The 15,720-nt window shown below is 39.4% G+C and overlaps 1 protein-coding gene and 1 long non-coding RNA gene across 6 annotated transcripts in view; one reads left to right on the forward strand and one right to left on the reverse strand.

Annotated features, from left to right (window-relative positions):
• PDE4D (phosphodiesterase 4D) overlaps positions 1-15,720 on the reverse strand; it is a 585,222-nt gene that overhangs the window by 45,274 nt on the left and 524,228 nt on the right. For 3 of the 4 annotated variants that reach the window (XM_049648543.1, XM_049648545.1, XM_049648544.1), the window contains exon 6: positions 8,099-8,211. In XM_049648543.1, coding sequence (XP_049504500.1) covers positions 8,099-8,211 — 113 coding nt within the window. Of the gene's footprint in view, positions 1-8,098; positions 8,212-8,297; positions 8,613-15,720 lie in introns of those variants that run through there. The other variant, XM_049648546.1, reaches the window with a different exon arrangement.
• The window catches only part of LOC125934930 (uncharacterized), a 105,138-nt gene continuing 93,586 nt past the window's right edge, over positions 4,169-15,720 (forward strand). Inside the window, exon 1 of one of the 2 annotated variants that reach the window (XR_007461579.1) lies at positions 4,169-4,257. This is a non-coding gene — a long non-coding RNA (uncharacterized LOC125934930). Of the gene's footprint in view, positions 4,258-7,432; positions 7,518-15,720 lie in introns of those variants that run through there. The other variant, XR_007461578.1, reaches the window with a different exon arrangement.

The following is a 15,720-nucleotide window of genomic DNA, read 5'->3' on the forward strand; positions in this document are numbered from 1 at the left end:
TTCTTTTTCCATACTGTGCTTTTTGGAAGGGAGTCAATATGTACAGTCCACCCTGCACGAGGGGAGAGTTTTGCTCTCCTTCCTTAACAGCAGAATATCTACGTAAATTATGTGGAATTCTTCTGCACAGATTTTTCTATTCTCATTTATTTATTTATTTAGTTATTCATTTATCAGTATTAATACAAGGATATTTTTTATTTTGGGTTACAATCCAATAATAGTTTATTTTCTTGATCAAATTGTTTCAGAATTTGGCAATCAGAAGCCCTTTTAGTTTGCTCTTGTGTCCCTCTGATATGCTCCCATCAACGTGGGGTTTTGTTTGAGCACCTCCTTGCTTTCTGGCATGACAACATGCTCCTGTCTCATTTCCTGCCCCAGTTCCAGAGTCAAATATTTTCCAAGGAGTCCTGGCTTGTGGGGAGAATGGAAACCAAGATGAGGGTGCTGGGTGTGTTTGTTGCTACTGGGGTGCCATTTCTTTAGGCCTTCTCAGCTGACAGAGCAAGCAAATATTTGTGTACATACTAGATGGTTAAGATGTTGAGAGGTGCAATGGGAAGCCATGTCCTTAACAGGATTTTCTTAACATTAAATATTAATAAGAGATTCTGTGTCTCGGTTATTTTCAGTCTCATTCGCAGGATTAACAGGGAAGTACTCATACAGACTATTCTCTACTGTTTTATCTTTTTCCTAGAGATATTAACAGAAGTCCACACTTTATTCAGATTTCTAAAACCCAGGGAGTTTTAGATATTATGATAAAACTTCGTGTCAGTTTGAGGAGTTGTACTGTAAAATTACACAAAGAAAACCGAGTTAAACTACTTGAAAAGTCACTGAGAGAGAGAAGAGCCAATGAAACATTCCAACAGTATTCTTTGGTTTACATCAACATCATTAGGCCACCGTTGCCTTTTAAAAGCTCACGACAAGTATAGGTATCAAGACAGCAAATAAACACCTTCTCTAGCCCTCACCTCACAAAATAAGAAAAGAAAGACACTATTAATTTCTGGATGGAAACGAAAGACTTAACACTATTGGGCATCTACAATGTTTCTGACTCCGTCTAGACACTTACTGTCTTTTAATTCATGAAATTGTCATACCAACTATTTAATAGATGAGGAAACCAAAGCACAGAAGGTAAGCTGTCCAATTTGCACCTAGTAAAAGGCAGAGAGTGAATCCAGCTCAGGTAGTCTAGCTACAGAAGGGTGCTGCAAATCCACAGACCATTCTGCCTGAGGAATGAATGTCTAATGAATGGGAGATTTCTGCTGATGAAGTTTGGCATTTTCTCCTTCAGTGGGGAGGTCCCGTTAATGGCAGAGAAGGAAAACCATGGGTTGTTTAAAACATATCTTTCTCACTAAAGATGACTCCTAAAATTGTTCTTCTTGTTGCTTAGGATATCCAAAAGTATACTCATCTGTGAGTGGTAAGCAAAATGCTTTTAAGTGGTACATGGGTGAACATTTTCTCACTTTGTCACAAATTAATTTTAATGTGTATTAAAAAGTGTATATTGGAAAAAATATAGCTGGGACACCAAACCCATGGTTTCATAAATATCATTGATTAAGAATGAAGCACTCAGATGGGTATTTACAATTTAAAAATACTTCAAATAAAAACTTTCAAAATATACCGTATTTGATATACACAGAAACCACAAATTTTGAGCAACACTAACTTAGGCTTACGACAGAATAAAAAGGTCAGGTTTTTCTTGTAAGAAATGTTATGTTGTTACATTGCAAAGAATATATTACACAAGGTTTTCTTTATCTCTCTTGTTTAGTATATGGTAGGCATAGAATAAATTACATGTAATTTGTTGAGCATGCAGTATGTGATATGCACCAAAGTGAGCTTTGCATACATTATATCGAATGCTGTCAACAACCTTTCAATTTTATTTTCCCCTTTATTATCTCCCTGTATAATGAGGAAGTGGAGATTCAGGGAGTGACAACTGTTGCCCCAAATATTAGGTCGGAAGCAGCAGAACTGAAATGTGAAACCAAGCTTGCCTAACGAAAAAAAAAAATCTATATTCTTCCCACTCTATAAAGAATCACTGGTGTACATTGGCAAGCAAGGGAGGAAGTATCACTCACATTCATCATATACAAAGTACGGCAAAACAGTAACAAAAAGTCCAGAACACTAACCAATGATAACAATGAAAAATACTTCATTAAAAATAAAGCATTCTTTAAGTGTAAAGAATAATAAACCTGTTACTACTGCAGTTGGTAATCCAGCGTAACTAGTTTTCTAATAAATATCACAGAAGTATTTGTTGTTTAATAAAGAAATCCCGTCCCCATTCTCAGTTAGTGTAAATAAAATAACTTCTTAAAATGTCTCCTAAAACAACTGTGAATATTAAAATAAAGGGTTGCCCATTCTCTCTATTTCTGATAAACATCTGAGACTAATATTGCCAACTGAATGATCACGATTAGCCAGGCACGGCCCTACTATCTCAGCAAAGCTAGGCCATCACAAAATAAACTCTAGCTATTTCCAGTTTTAAAGGGTTGGCCTCTTTCTATAAAAGAGAAAATTAGATTCTACATACTTTCGGGATAATCTGAAAATCATTACATTATCAACATTTCGCATCTGCCATATGTGTGTATCTTAATAGCTACAATCTGTGTGACTCTCAGAGGAATCTTCTTAAATTGAACAATAGCATTGTCTATCATCCTTATTACATGGGAAAAGAGTTTGTTTCATCTGACCACAGCATTTGAAAAAGTAGTGTTTTATTCTTGGTTTGAAATTAAAAAAAAAAAAAAAAGGACATAGTTCATTATGCTCTCAGGCCAAAGTCACCGCTATCCTATAATTAAATCAAAATGTAATAAATGAAAGTGATTTTTCTTGTAATGACTAATTTACTGAATCACAAAAATTGGAGGTTTTTGATAATTAAATGTTAGGTATACTGAAGCTTACTGACACTAAATACTGACACAAAAATGGAGTTGATGACAATAGAGACAAATTAAGACTTGTTTTAATGTTTAGTGTTTTATTAAGTTAAACATTAAAATTAAGTAAGGGCTTTACTATTCAATGAAAAATGAAAATTTCTGTTAAAAGTATTTCCTGCTTTCTATTGTTACTTAAAAAAAAAAAAGAAAGTATTTTTTTTCCTAATGGTGACCATAAAAATAAACATTCTCAATCTTCCATATTAACTTTAAGGCACTGCATATAAACTACCTAAATCTTTGCCACATCTACTTTTAATAAGTAGATGAAAAAGCAGACAGCAAACTCCAGACATTAGTAAAGTTGAATTTCTATAGTTACGGAAGATACTTTCTTTTAAAATGTTAAGATTTTATGTTAGTCATCTTAACTCAACAATCCTCTTATGACACTATCAATAAATTTTAATATTTTAATGTAGAAAATATGTTATTTGGTATTTGCTCTTCATAAAATTAAAATACCTTTTCAGCTTCTTTCTTAGCAAAAGTTAAACATTTATTTCTGTTCTGAAAGTTATATCCATGTAATGCTGAAATATTTTAGGATTTAACCACTCCTATGAACATTCTGTATTCATTCCAGCATCTCTCTTGCCCAGAAGAAAAAATATCAGCAGTCACAGAATGCTCTAGTATACTTTATGTATGCACTGACTATTCAAAAGCACCAGGGGGAGCAGACAGCAGAAGAACTAAGAACAAGCACCCCAGAAAAGCAATTAATTTATAGGCAACAGAAACATGATAGAGATGTTGGTTAAAAAGTAAATAGACAAAATAAATTCCGTAAAGAGGTCATGACCACATTTGCAAAGTTGGCTTATGCATATCTAGAATTAACTAAAGAAAAACCTGAAGTCTCTTGGAAGGATGCTTGAATGCTAACTTCAAGAGACTCGCAGCTTGAAGCACGGCCGTTTCCAGCAATGCCAAGCCTCGAAACTGCCCCCAAATTAGAGAGGAGAAACAAAATATATTTTTATAGTGGTATATTTTAGGAGGAAATCAAAATGATTTTGTTTTCTCTTTTAAACATCACTGCACTCAGAGACACTGAAGGCCTTCTGAAGTATGTATTATTAGGTCACAGGAGGATGAAGTGACAGGGTTCCATAGCATGATCTTTGAAAGTCCTGAAGCTTAGACTCTTGGCCTGACCTCCTCACATCCTCAAGTTACTTTCCTTGAGGGAAAGGTAGCCAAAAACACTGTGAAACTATCCTGCCTTAAAAAGGTATTTTAGCTAATAAGGTATTTTAGCTTTGCAAATTCTGTACAAAATAAGGTATTTTAGCTTTGCAAATTCTGTACAAAAGAATGGAAACGTTTCCACCAAGTCCATTTATGTTTAACATGCTCCAAGAATTAGTAAGTGCTGTGTTTTTAGTTTTAGAGTAAAAGAGAAAAACTATTTAGCACTTCTGTCTGGATTCTGTAACTGGAAATTAAGAAGAGACTAGACTTCTAATTTAAAGTTCAAAATGTTTATATGAATACTATACCAAAAACTGTGTATTATCTAAGCATTTTAAAATAACATAGACATGTGTACTAAAGACTGTTATCTAAGGACTGCATTATAACAATCCATGAAACTTAAAATGTCAAGCAAAAATTACAACTGAATGGTAAAAAAAAAAACATATTTTGGCCAAGAAAACAATCAAGGAAGTTTTACCTAAATCTTAAATATTAATACCAGTAATAACAGGTATAGTGCCTACTATCACAAACTATTTATTAGCTAGGTTGTTATATATATACACACACACACATATATATATACATATATATACATATACATAGTCAAACTCTTACATTAACCTTTCAAATGGATATTATTGTGCTGATCTTATACAAAGTAAACTGAAGCTAAAAAATTGAAGTCATTTTTCTAACGTACGTCAGCTAGCAAGGAACAAAACCAAGATTTAACTTCCAGGTCTGTCTGCTTACGACCTTACCAAAACCTCCCTCAACTGTAGCAATGAGGTTCCAAAGGAAATATGAACAAGTCTCAAGGAGATTAATGTGCTTATGAGGGTAAATGCTGTAGTTTTAATCACTCAAATTAAATGCCATCTGGAGTTTCTTACCCTACTTGGTACAAACATCCTACATGTATTACAGTCAACGTTGGCCTTGGCCAAGAGTTCAATAATTTTCCTGCCTTAGTAGCATCCGTAAGTATTATGCACATTACAATAGCAATCAGGAAATACAGGTAGTTGCTTCTGAAGCACCATTTTAAAACTGCAAATAACTTGGATTTCTTTAATTAAGATTTTTAAAAACACAGAAATAATCTGTTAACCCAACTGGTTGAATGGGTTGGAGAAATCAATTTCCTTCTTCATAATACCCAAATCTATCTCCACAATAAATATTCTCTTTCTATAATCACTTAAAAATCATGACCTTACTAGTATTTTTATTGTTATTTTATACTATTAAAATAAAAAAAATCCAAGTGAGAAGAAAACCTAAAAATGTCAGGATTTTTCAAAGGCAGAAAGACAATAACCAGAAAATACTGGCTGGTTCAAAGAAGTGCATGTTAAAATAATGGATAGTAACACAACTGAAAGCCAGAAAGCAATGTTGCAGATGTATTCATTCATCCTCAAGAGATAGGTGATGCAAGCTGTCACATCTCCAATTCAGACTTAGGTTGGGCATCACGGGGACCTTAAGATCAGCTGCTCCCACTCAGTTTACAGCTCATGTGGATGGGACTTATTCCTGCCCTTGTTATCAAGCAGAAGGGTGACTATACAACATTCACCAAGAGCTCTTTTTTCCTTCTATGTTAATCCTTTTTCACCCACAAAAAGTTTCACAAGTGTAGCATTCTTTTAAAAACAAATGGGTTAAAGAAAGGAAATGGATAGCTAAGAAATTAAAAGATTAACCAACAGCTTCAGCCAAGTTGAGTTTTTTTAATGTTAAAAATAAGTGTCCTGTCAATAATCTTTCAACCACAAGACACAAACAGCTAGAATCACTACCTTTTTGAAACGTCTTTTCTCACTTAACCTGCATTTCACTTCAACCAAATAAACACACCTTTCAAACTAAATCTATAAATTAACTCAAAGTTTAATTGGGTGCCTTCACAACGAAGATTAAAAAATATATATTCCTGTCTTATTTGGTGCCATAAAGAAAGAAATCATTTTGATCAATTACTATGACCTAGAGCTGTATTTTTTAAAATCTTGAAGTATAGATAAACTAGTTACTTGTCAGCTGCTGTCACTTATAACACATTATTAGATTTCAAGTTAATTTTTAAATTCAAACACAGGTCTCATCATTAAGAGTATGGATTTCTGGGGAAAGTAATTATAGCTGCTCAGGATCATTTCTCTGAAAAAGTACTGTCAAATCATCTTGAAAACATAAGTAAATGTGTGCATATCCCTTGAGGTGCCTTCAGATTCTGCTCTTCTTTTTTTTATGTACAATTAATCAGACAAGAGAATTAAGAACTCAACCCCACTGCAGAATGGTCCCATTCAGCATGTAGGACGCTGAAGACACTAGGCATACTCTACTATTATGAATCAAATTATTAAAATAAAAAAAAAGATTCGTATATCATAAAATTAATCAGTGAACTAAGAATTTGTTAGCCAGCTGAGCACAATGGCACCTGATACCACAGCAGGGAGTAAGAGAGCAATGATGGGTTATCCTGATGAGAAGCCATACCAAATTTCTGAGGCCCAAATAACAAAAACCAAAAACCCAAACAAGCATAAAACCCAGATTTGACCAACATTGTGCATGTGGGTTAGGTCAGTATGCTTATGGGTAGGTTAGTGCCTATAGACAGTGTGTGAGGAGTCTCTCTATTTTATTTGAAGCTAACTTTTCACTGTGAAAACAGCGCTATCTATATAAACATTGTCAACAGAGAAGACAATCAAGGGGCTGATATGCTATGGTATTATAAAACACTGATTGTGGAAAAAAACAGGTGGGATAAAAACTACAATAAGCTATGGAAAAGCATCACTCGTTTAAAGATACCTGCACAAAGATAAACCATAAAATGGTATAACCTTCCTGACCTTGTAAATAGGTGGCCAAAGATGTTTAAATGTCTTTAAGGATCAACTGTTTCTAACTGCCACACAAAGTTACCAGTTTTTACTGGTTGACTCCCTCAGTCATCTGCACCCAACGTGAATGTGCCTCCTTTCTTATCCCCTGAGCCAAATAGTCATTAAACACATACAACATCCCAATTGTTTCCTTACATAACTAAAGACAAAAAAACACAGGAATTCCAAAAAATAGAGTAAAACTGATAACACTATACCTTGCTTTAAGGCTGTCTCAGGCTGAAGGTGACTTCTCAGTCCCCCAAACTCCATTGGCCATCAAGACCAACACTTCGGCATATGACACAAATGACCCATTGAAACATCACTGTAACTATATGAGCTCGGAAAACTGGGTGTCTGTCCAAGATTCATGAAAGCAAAGGTAATGATCCTAATGAACTTTCTAATTTTCCTGACATTTCCTGTGGACATCTAAGGCTAAGCGAACACATAAAGGCTCAGTTCTCACAACGTACCCTGACATCTAGATAAAGGAGAGCTAAAGTTCTAAGTTCAGGGAACTCGGAGTGTTGAGTGGGGTAGGTAGTGACATCCTAGAGGTTTCACTGACCTCCAGCAACTCTATTTCCAACTGGGAATCCCAAGAATACCCTTAAGCATTCAATGCCAAGGGACCGCCTGGGTTTCTGCTGCAAGGGCAAAGTGTCACTTACAAGCCCACTGCCCTCCCATCCAAAAAAAAAACCCCACTCACTGTGTCCTGGGAGTACTGCAGTCAAACTATGTCAAAGTTGCTTCTGCAAAATGTTTGCTTTGTGTGGAGTGAACGTAAGAGACAGGGAAGGCACAGAATTAGGAACCTCCCTTCAAGGGAGCAGAACAGCCACCATGCAGCGTGACAAAATCCCTGCACGTCTTTCTCAGGACCACAGGGGCTGGCGAATTCACCGGCGTGGGAACCGCCAGTCTAGGGGCCTCGGTGAGAGGCGAACCAGGGCTTACCTTGTTGGAGGCCATCTCACTGACAGAGTGCCTCGTCTGCAGGGTCTCTAGCTGGTCCAGACACCAGTCCAGCTCCTCCAGGGTCTCGCTGGCCAGTTTCTGGTAGGCCTCCTCTGCGAAGAGATAGGGAAAGGGGGGCTCAGTTCTCAAGCGCTTCACGGGGCCGCCAACGAGTTCAAAGGGGGCCATCCTGCCGTACCCCGCCATGCTCGGACGCCCGGTGCCCGCACATGAGGGCTGCTCCTTCATAGTGCCGAGCCTGGCACCGCGCTGGGGGCCGAGGCTCAGCTAGCGGGGCGGCCGGCCTCGGGGAAGCACGGTTGCTCCAGCTCGGCGTCTCAGTCCCGCGTCCGGGGAGGGCGCACGAAGCGCGGCAGGCCAACTTTTACACGGAGGCACGGACAAAAACCTCACGGCGCGACTCTTCGACGGTGCGGCGGGCCCGAGTGCCGGCCCCGGGAGGCTGGCGAAGGGGGCGGCGCGCGCGCCTCTGGGCCAGCCCCGCGGCGGGAGCGCCCGGTCCACGGCCGGGTCTCGTCGCCGGCCGGCCCGAGCGGCGTCCCCGCTCCTGCTCCGCCCGCCGAGCCTTCTCACGACGAGAATGAATCAGCCGCGGCCGGGTGCGCGGCCACCACGTTTCCTGTTTTCTTTCTCAACTCCCCCGGCGCCCGGCGCAGCGCCGCTCCATCGCCGCGGCTTTCCGGGAACACTCCCCCTCACGCCCCTCGCGGTCCTCGCCGCCGCCGCCTGGCCCCTCCTCAGCTCCCTGACGAGGAGCCTGCCAACTGCCAAGGCCCGCCCGCGCCCCCCGCCGCCGCCTTCCCCGAAGCCCCAGTCCCGACAGCCCCGCCGCCTCGCCGGGGCATCACCCCGCGCAGCCCGGCGCCGCTCGCTTTGAAGCCGAGCCCGGGAGGCGCGGACGCGAGCGCGTGTGTCTGTGGGGCTGCTGTGGGGCTGCGCGAGGGGGAGCGGCCCAAAACCCGGCGTGGAGCTCCTGCCGCCCGGGGTCGCGCCCGCCGCGGGGCTCAGGCGGGACCTGGCGCGCACGCGCGCGCGCGCGCGCGGCCGCGCACCTGCCCCGCGGGGACCCCGCGCGCCCCTCCCGGTCGCCCCGACTGCCCCAGCCTCCACGTCTCCACCGTCGGCTGCCACCTGCGAGGTTTCGCGGGAGAGTCCGACGGGCGGCACAAACAAGGTTATTTAGGACCCGCGCGATCGTTTTTTGTGGGTTTGGGTTTTAGGATTCTTGAAGCTTCGTTTCTGAAGACTTAGGATTTACCTGCTTCAAGGGGACAGGGTAGTTATGGGAATAAAATTATTTCTGTTGAAACCAGACTCTTTCAGTACGCAGCCCGGCCCCTGCTAAGTACGAGGCCTCTACATTTTGGCGTGGATATAAAGAAGCAAACAAAAACAATGTTGGAGGCTTTAGAATTTACAGATTTGACAATACGCTGTATTTTCACGCTCAGAACTAAGAGTTCTCTTAAAGGAACAGCAATGTGAATGCCCATATAATATGGGCAGGTGACACATGTCCTGCATACATGCTTCCTCCGTGCTTGGGACTGCAAATCAGAGACCAGGATGATCTTGTAATGCCAAAGGAAGAAGCCTGGAAGGGTGTTTCTGCCCACCGCGTGCACAAAAAACTACAAAGGTGAGAAAATGAAAAGACCATATCCAAAGGTATCATATGGAAACTGGTTCCATTTACAAAAGCTGACCCTGGGGACCACAGGCAGACTACATAAAAGGATCAATTGCAGACAACTTTACTCCATTAGCAAGCAGATAAACAAAACTTTCAGGGTGGGGGGAAATAATCCAAACTCCAAAGAGTCGCATCTTAAAAAACTTGGTCCTTGTCAATTACAAAGAATACACTGAAAAGCTTACGTGAAGTCCGGGAGATCCCTTTTCTTTGTCTTCAAATCTACAGGAATTGAAGGAGAAGAAATTCTGCCCTTGAAATTTAGACTCCATAAAAGATCAGTGGGACAACAAAGAACTTCGCACACTGAATCTTGGCTCCTGGGATTTACCAGATAGGTTTTAATACAGCATTTGCAAAAGTTAGAATAACTTTCAAAGTATTTGCTACATCTGCTACATGGCTCATTGTTATCAAGGATTCTTGGACTGTTTGGTATTCACTTTAGGGACTTAGGTTAAAATTTGTCTTTTTTATTCCTTTTTTCTTTTAAGCACCAATCTCTGTAAATATATACTTTAGGTGCACCAACAGCTGCCTAAATCTTGCAAGGTAAATTAAAGAGTAAGACTGGACCTTTATTTCCCCTACCAAAAGTAACAACCTTAAAGACAATTTAAAATAATAAATATAAAGTATTTTATCTGTGTAGGCTTTCCCTGATTATAAGAATATAAAAATATTAAATGATTCTTATAAAAATGGAAAAAGGGAAACATGACACAATGTAGAAAGTCCCTTGTAATCCCATACCCTAAGGATCACAAACAATAATTAAGCCTATGACCATAACACAATTTCATTTTACTTAAAACCTTCCATATGCAAGTATAGAATAACCTAGTTGAAATGGTAGTATGTCTACTATATGATTTTATTTTGTTTTTGCTTTTTTCCCCCTCTACTGCATAAAATAAGGATGCAGGACATTTAGAAAGGAAATTAACTTATTTTAGGTTGAGTTGTCTATAGTAAGCACATCCAGTGGGTTAGAGATGCAAAACCATTGTTCATTGCCATCTTTCCAGTCACTGGCAACATACAGAAGCCAGGAATCTTCTCTCCGCACCTCTAAGGGTTAGTTTTCCATGTTCCTCTCCCTTCACTCCATATCTTTCAAAGTCTGAGCCCCAAAGGGATCTTCCCACTGTAAGTAATCTTCTCATCTTCACCAACTTCTCCAACTTTTCAGAAATACAGGTCTTGGGCATAGCTGAATGTGGTGCCACATATTATATTTCAGTATTTACTTTTTAATCATTACGGGGGAAAAGTAATTCAGTCAAGTTTCAATGCTTCAAGACATCATGCACTTAAATATGGGACTTGACCTTAAGAAAGCAGAATAGCAACAAGAGGGACAACTTATTTCAGAAGATCTACTTTATGTTCATATCAAAAATTAGCCATTTTGACAGTCAGCATTTGGGTACAATAATAGTGTGGTACGCATGTATAAGTTAAGTTCTACCCACTTCTGCATGCATTGTATAAATCTAGAGAGTGGTCACTACCTACCAATAACCAAGAAAATAATTACTGACAGAGCAAAGAAGTTTGTTCTATAAAACTGTTGTTCAAATAAGGAATTATTGCTGATATTAGCATAGAGCTAAGAATACTTTTTCCAGATTCCTAGGTTTATAGGCAATATGGCCAGCCACAATTTTTGAGGATCATTATTAAATCTTAACTTTTAGGAATTTTAACCCCAAATGTTCTAAGACATCGAGTGACTGACCTTTTCATCCCCACTAAAAAAACCTCACTGTGGACTTGCCAGCTATCCTACAGGAAATTGAGTCACCATACCAAACAACACAGCTAAACGTCATCGACAGCTAGCAGGACAAAAACAGTGACCTAGTTTAATTTTGGATTTTACCAAGAACATACACTGCATTCATTAATAAAATGCTTTCTCTCCCAAGTATTCAGTGTGGCACTACTTGAAAACACTATATGAGAGGTTTTTTTTTTTTTTTTTTTCAACCATCCAAAATCTTGCTAAGTCAAGGAACTGCAAGGAGAAAAATGCCCAAGCAACAACTGTTAGCTAAATCCCATCAAAGCTAGGAGAGGACTATCAAACAGCAACAGAGAAATAGCTTGAGCTCTTGGAAGTCCCCTCCTACAGCAGTGCTCGTTTCTTGTTTTTTTTTTTTGTTTTTTTCAAGCCACCCCTGAACTATATAACACCGGTGTTTCTGCTCAGGATCTTCTGTGAACAAACAGTCCTCAATTCTTGCAGGCCAGCACTAGGCTTCCGTCATTGTGATGCAATCAAGGGTTCCCCTGACACATGGCCTGAAACAGTGCCAGGGGCTCCCGGAGAAGATGCTGAAGCAGCCTTTTGAAAAGGGAAAAAGTCATCGCCTCAGAGCCACAGCAGTTAGCTAGAGGCTGAGGTGGTTTTCTTGGGAAACGTTCAGCCAATTACTCTTCTCCACGACTTACAACAAAGCTGACTATTGAGATGAAAGGATCCATTCTAACTGATGTGTAATTGTGTGGATATTGGTTCTTTTTTATGGCCAGTATTTGAATGATTTAAGGTCCATGTAAGTTAGTCATAATTCCTAGACAGGCCTATCGGTATAAATGAAGAGAACAGGTACAAAAAAAAAAAAAAAAAATCACCTTGGGTACCATTTGTTTACATTTAATTAAAATACAAATATAAATACTAACAGTTGATTCAGATTTTTCTTAAAAAGAAACTTCACTAAATATCTTCAGAAAGCAAATACTTAAATACATGTATCTTCCTAATCAGTTCCAGCTTCTCCCATCCTAATTCCCACCAAAATTCCCTCTTTGTTCCTAAGGATGGAGTTAATAGTGTCTAAAGTAGGTAGAACTGGAGGAAAATGATTCCTATTTCACCATGTATTGCTTCAAGGGAGTTACTCCCTGAGTTTGCTACAGTAGAAGATTTGTCCAGGTTAGCTCTAACTTTTGCTGACTTATGTTTTTTTTTTCCTTCTATACACTTTATCTGATGGGAAATACATGAAGGGATTGGATTCACTTTCAATGTATACATGTAACAGGTTTAAGCAGAGACTTGCTAGTGGCAAGCTGCTCTCATTGCCAAGTGTATTACTGACATCAAGTTCTTGTTTTGAAGTTTTTTTAAATCTTATGAAATATATAAAATTTCACTTAGTACTTCCAGAAACCTACAAAGGGAAGATGTACATGGTTTTGTGACGTTTCTTTTTTTCCTGTGTCTTCCTACCATCTATTGTTGTTTTTTATTTTCTAATGCCACCTAAGGCTCTAGTAGAATTTTTATAATGAAATAAACACAATATTAGGTTTCAATTGACTTCTACAACCAGCAGTAATTCAACAAACATTTGGTTAGCACCATGTGTCATGCACTTTATTAGAGTCTATAAAAACAAGGTGACTAAAAGAGTGTGTCCCTTATCCAAGGAAAACCTAGACTTTGACATTGGAGATGATTTAAGCATACTATATTGTAGAAAGCATTCTGAAAGGAGATAGCATGTAGGCTATTGGAGAATAAAAGAAAGCTATTTAACGTTTATTTTTATTTTTGAGACAGAGAGAGACAGAGCATGAACAGGGGAGGGTCAGAGAGAGAGGGAGACACAGAATCTGAAACAGGCTCCAGGCCCCGAGCGGTCAGCACAGAGCCTGATGCGGGGCTCGAACTCACGGACTGTGAGATCGTGACCTGAGCCGAAGTCGGCCGCTTAACCGACTGAGCCACCCAGGCGCCCCAAAAGAAAGCTATTTAAATACACCATTCCCTGACATTTACAGGCACGCAATAAATATTTGTGAGTAAATAACCAATAAGTACACATGTATTATGACACAAAGAATATTTCTTTGCAAGTAATATTCAAGCAGTAATAGTTTCCTGGGTATGGCTCTCTAGATATATTCATCTCTACCTATCTCTTAGGCTCAGTCTACTGCTTTCTACCTCTTCTACTTGTCTCTTTTTAAAGAATGTCAAGAACAGGGGTGCCTGGGTGGCTCAGTCGGTTAAGTGGCCAGCTTTGCCTCAGGTCATGATCTCATGGTCCATGAGTTTGAGCCCCGCGTTGGGCTCTGTGCTGACAGCTCAGAGCCTGGAGCCTGCTTTGGATTCTATATACCCCTCTCTCTGCTCCCCCCTCTCCTCACTAGTGCTCTGTCTCTCAAAAATAAATAAATGTTAAACAATTTTAAAAAAATAAAGAATGTCAGGAACTAACATTGCCAGAACTTTGGTTAAGTGCACCATGGTGTCTTTCTGGAGAGCAATGTTAATATGATACTTAAAGTGATAGATATGGTAATACATACATAAAATGATCTTTACAAAATCAAAAGAAATTTTGAAAGAACCCATCAATACACCAGTACGCAGCTTGGGGATAACAGGTGAATGAACTAAAGGTCATGTGCCATCCTCCCAAGATCAGGAGAATGTAAATTAAAACTGGGGGTATACTGAATCTCCTACTTACTCTTGCTAATTCTAAGTCTAGCCAATCTGTAGTGCTCATGTTACTTTCTAGCAGATGCATTTAAATGTATATTTCTCTCTCCATATAACAAAATTAAATACTGTCTATCCCCTCTCCATGTGATTATTCTATGTTTTCACTGTTTCATCTCCATCATCGCATTCCCATCTGTTTTCCCATCCCTGTGCCACACACACGCACACGTGTGTGCACACATACACACACTGTTGGTTTTTCGTTTCTACGTTTTCCTTAGAACATGACTTTCCCGTCTTAAGAACCACTTCTTAGTCTTTATATTGTATTGACCAGTTATATTATATATTTATTTTCTGTAAAAATTTTACTTAATTCCTTGCTCACTATTCTATCTTGCACATTCCATCATCCTCATTTCCTGATCTTTGTTCTGATGTTTCACAAGGAAAGAGGACCTTGGTAAATGATTGCCCATAAAGGAGACACTGGTGGAAGGTATATCTTTTGATTTCTTGCACTTTAAATTTTTTTAATGTTTATTTATGAGAGAGAGCGAAAGAGAGAAAGAGCGTGAGTGGGGGTGGGGGACAGAGAGAGAGGGAGACACAGAATCTGAAGCAGGCTCCAGGCTCTGAGCTGTCAGCACAGAGCTCAATGCGGTGCCTCAACCCATGAACTGTAAGATCGTGACCTGAGCCCAATTCGGACACTTAACTGACTGAGACATCCAGGTTCTCCTGATTTCTTGTACTTTAAAAGGCACGGTGCTTCTTAACCTTTTCAGAAGTTCAATAAACCTTTGAGAATCTGATGCCAACCTCCCTAGAACACTGGACACAAGTCGGTGTGATCAACTTTTTTATTTTCAAAGTATTCACTGACTTCCCTGAAGTCACCATGGACTCCAGGTTGAGAATTCCTATCTGAATAGGGAGGAGAAAATACTTGTTTTCATCAAGAATCTTTCATTCAGAGTCAGTACCTCTGCTGCCCTCTTTGTTTCCTTACTCCCCTCATTGTGAAATATCTAAGAGAAGTAATGCCAAAGGGTCACTCATTTCGTTTAAAGAATTGAAGTCAGAGCTAGGAAAAAAAATTACACAACATGTGTCCAAAGAAACAGTAGGCTCTTTTAAACATTAAGGCTATAAACAGAGTCTCAGAAGGGTAATTTATTATGTCCAATTTTTATTCTCACTACTTGTGCTATAAGTAGAACATGTGAGTGAGAAGCCATGTTGGCCTACTGGTAAACCTGCATTTGTTAAATGTGTGCATAATACAGAGCAAGTTTCAGAACTCAGGACCACATTAGGAATACTTGGCTTGCCTACTTGTAAATAAGTTTGCTCCATGCACAAACTTAATTAAAAGAAATTAGTTTTCTAGGTGTATGAGAGTATCTAGGGGTATTTAGATTTGGATAGGAAAGTTTTTTA

This window comes from Panthera uncia (genome assembly GCF_023721935.1).
Source record: "Panthera uncia isolate 11264 chromosome A1 unlocalized genomic scaffold, Puncia_PCG_1.0 HiC_scaffold_17, whole genome shotgun sequence".
Taxonomy (NCBI): domain Eukaryota; kingdom Metazoa; phylum Chordata; class Mammalia; order Carnivora; family Felidae; genus Panthera; species Panthera uncia.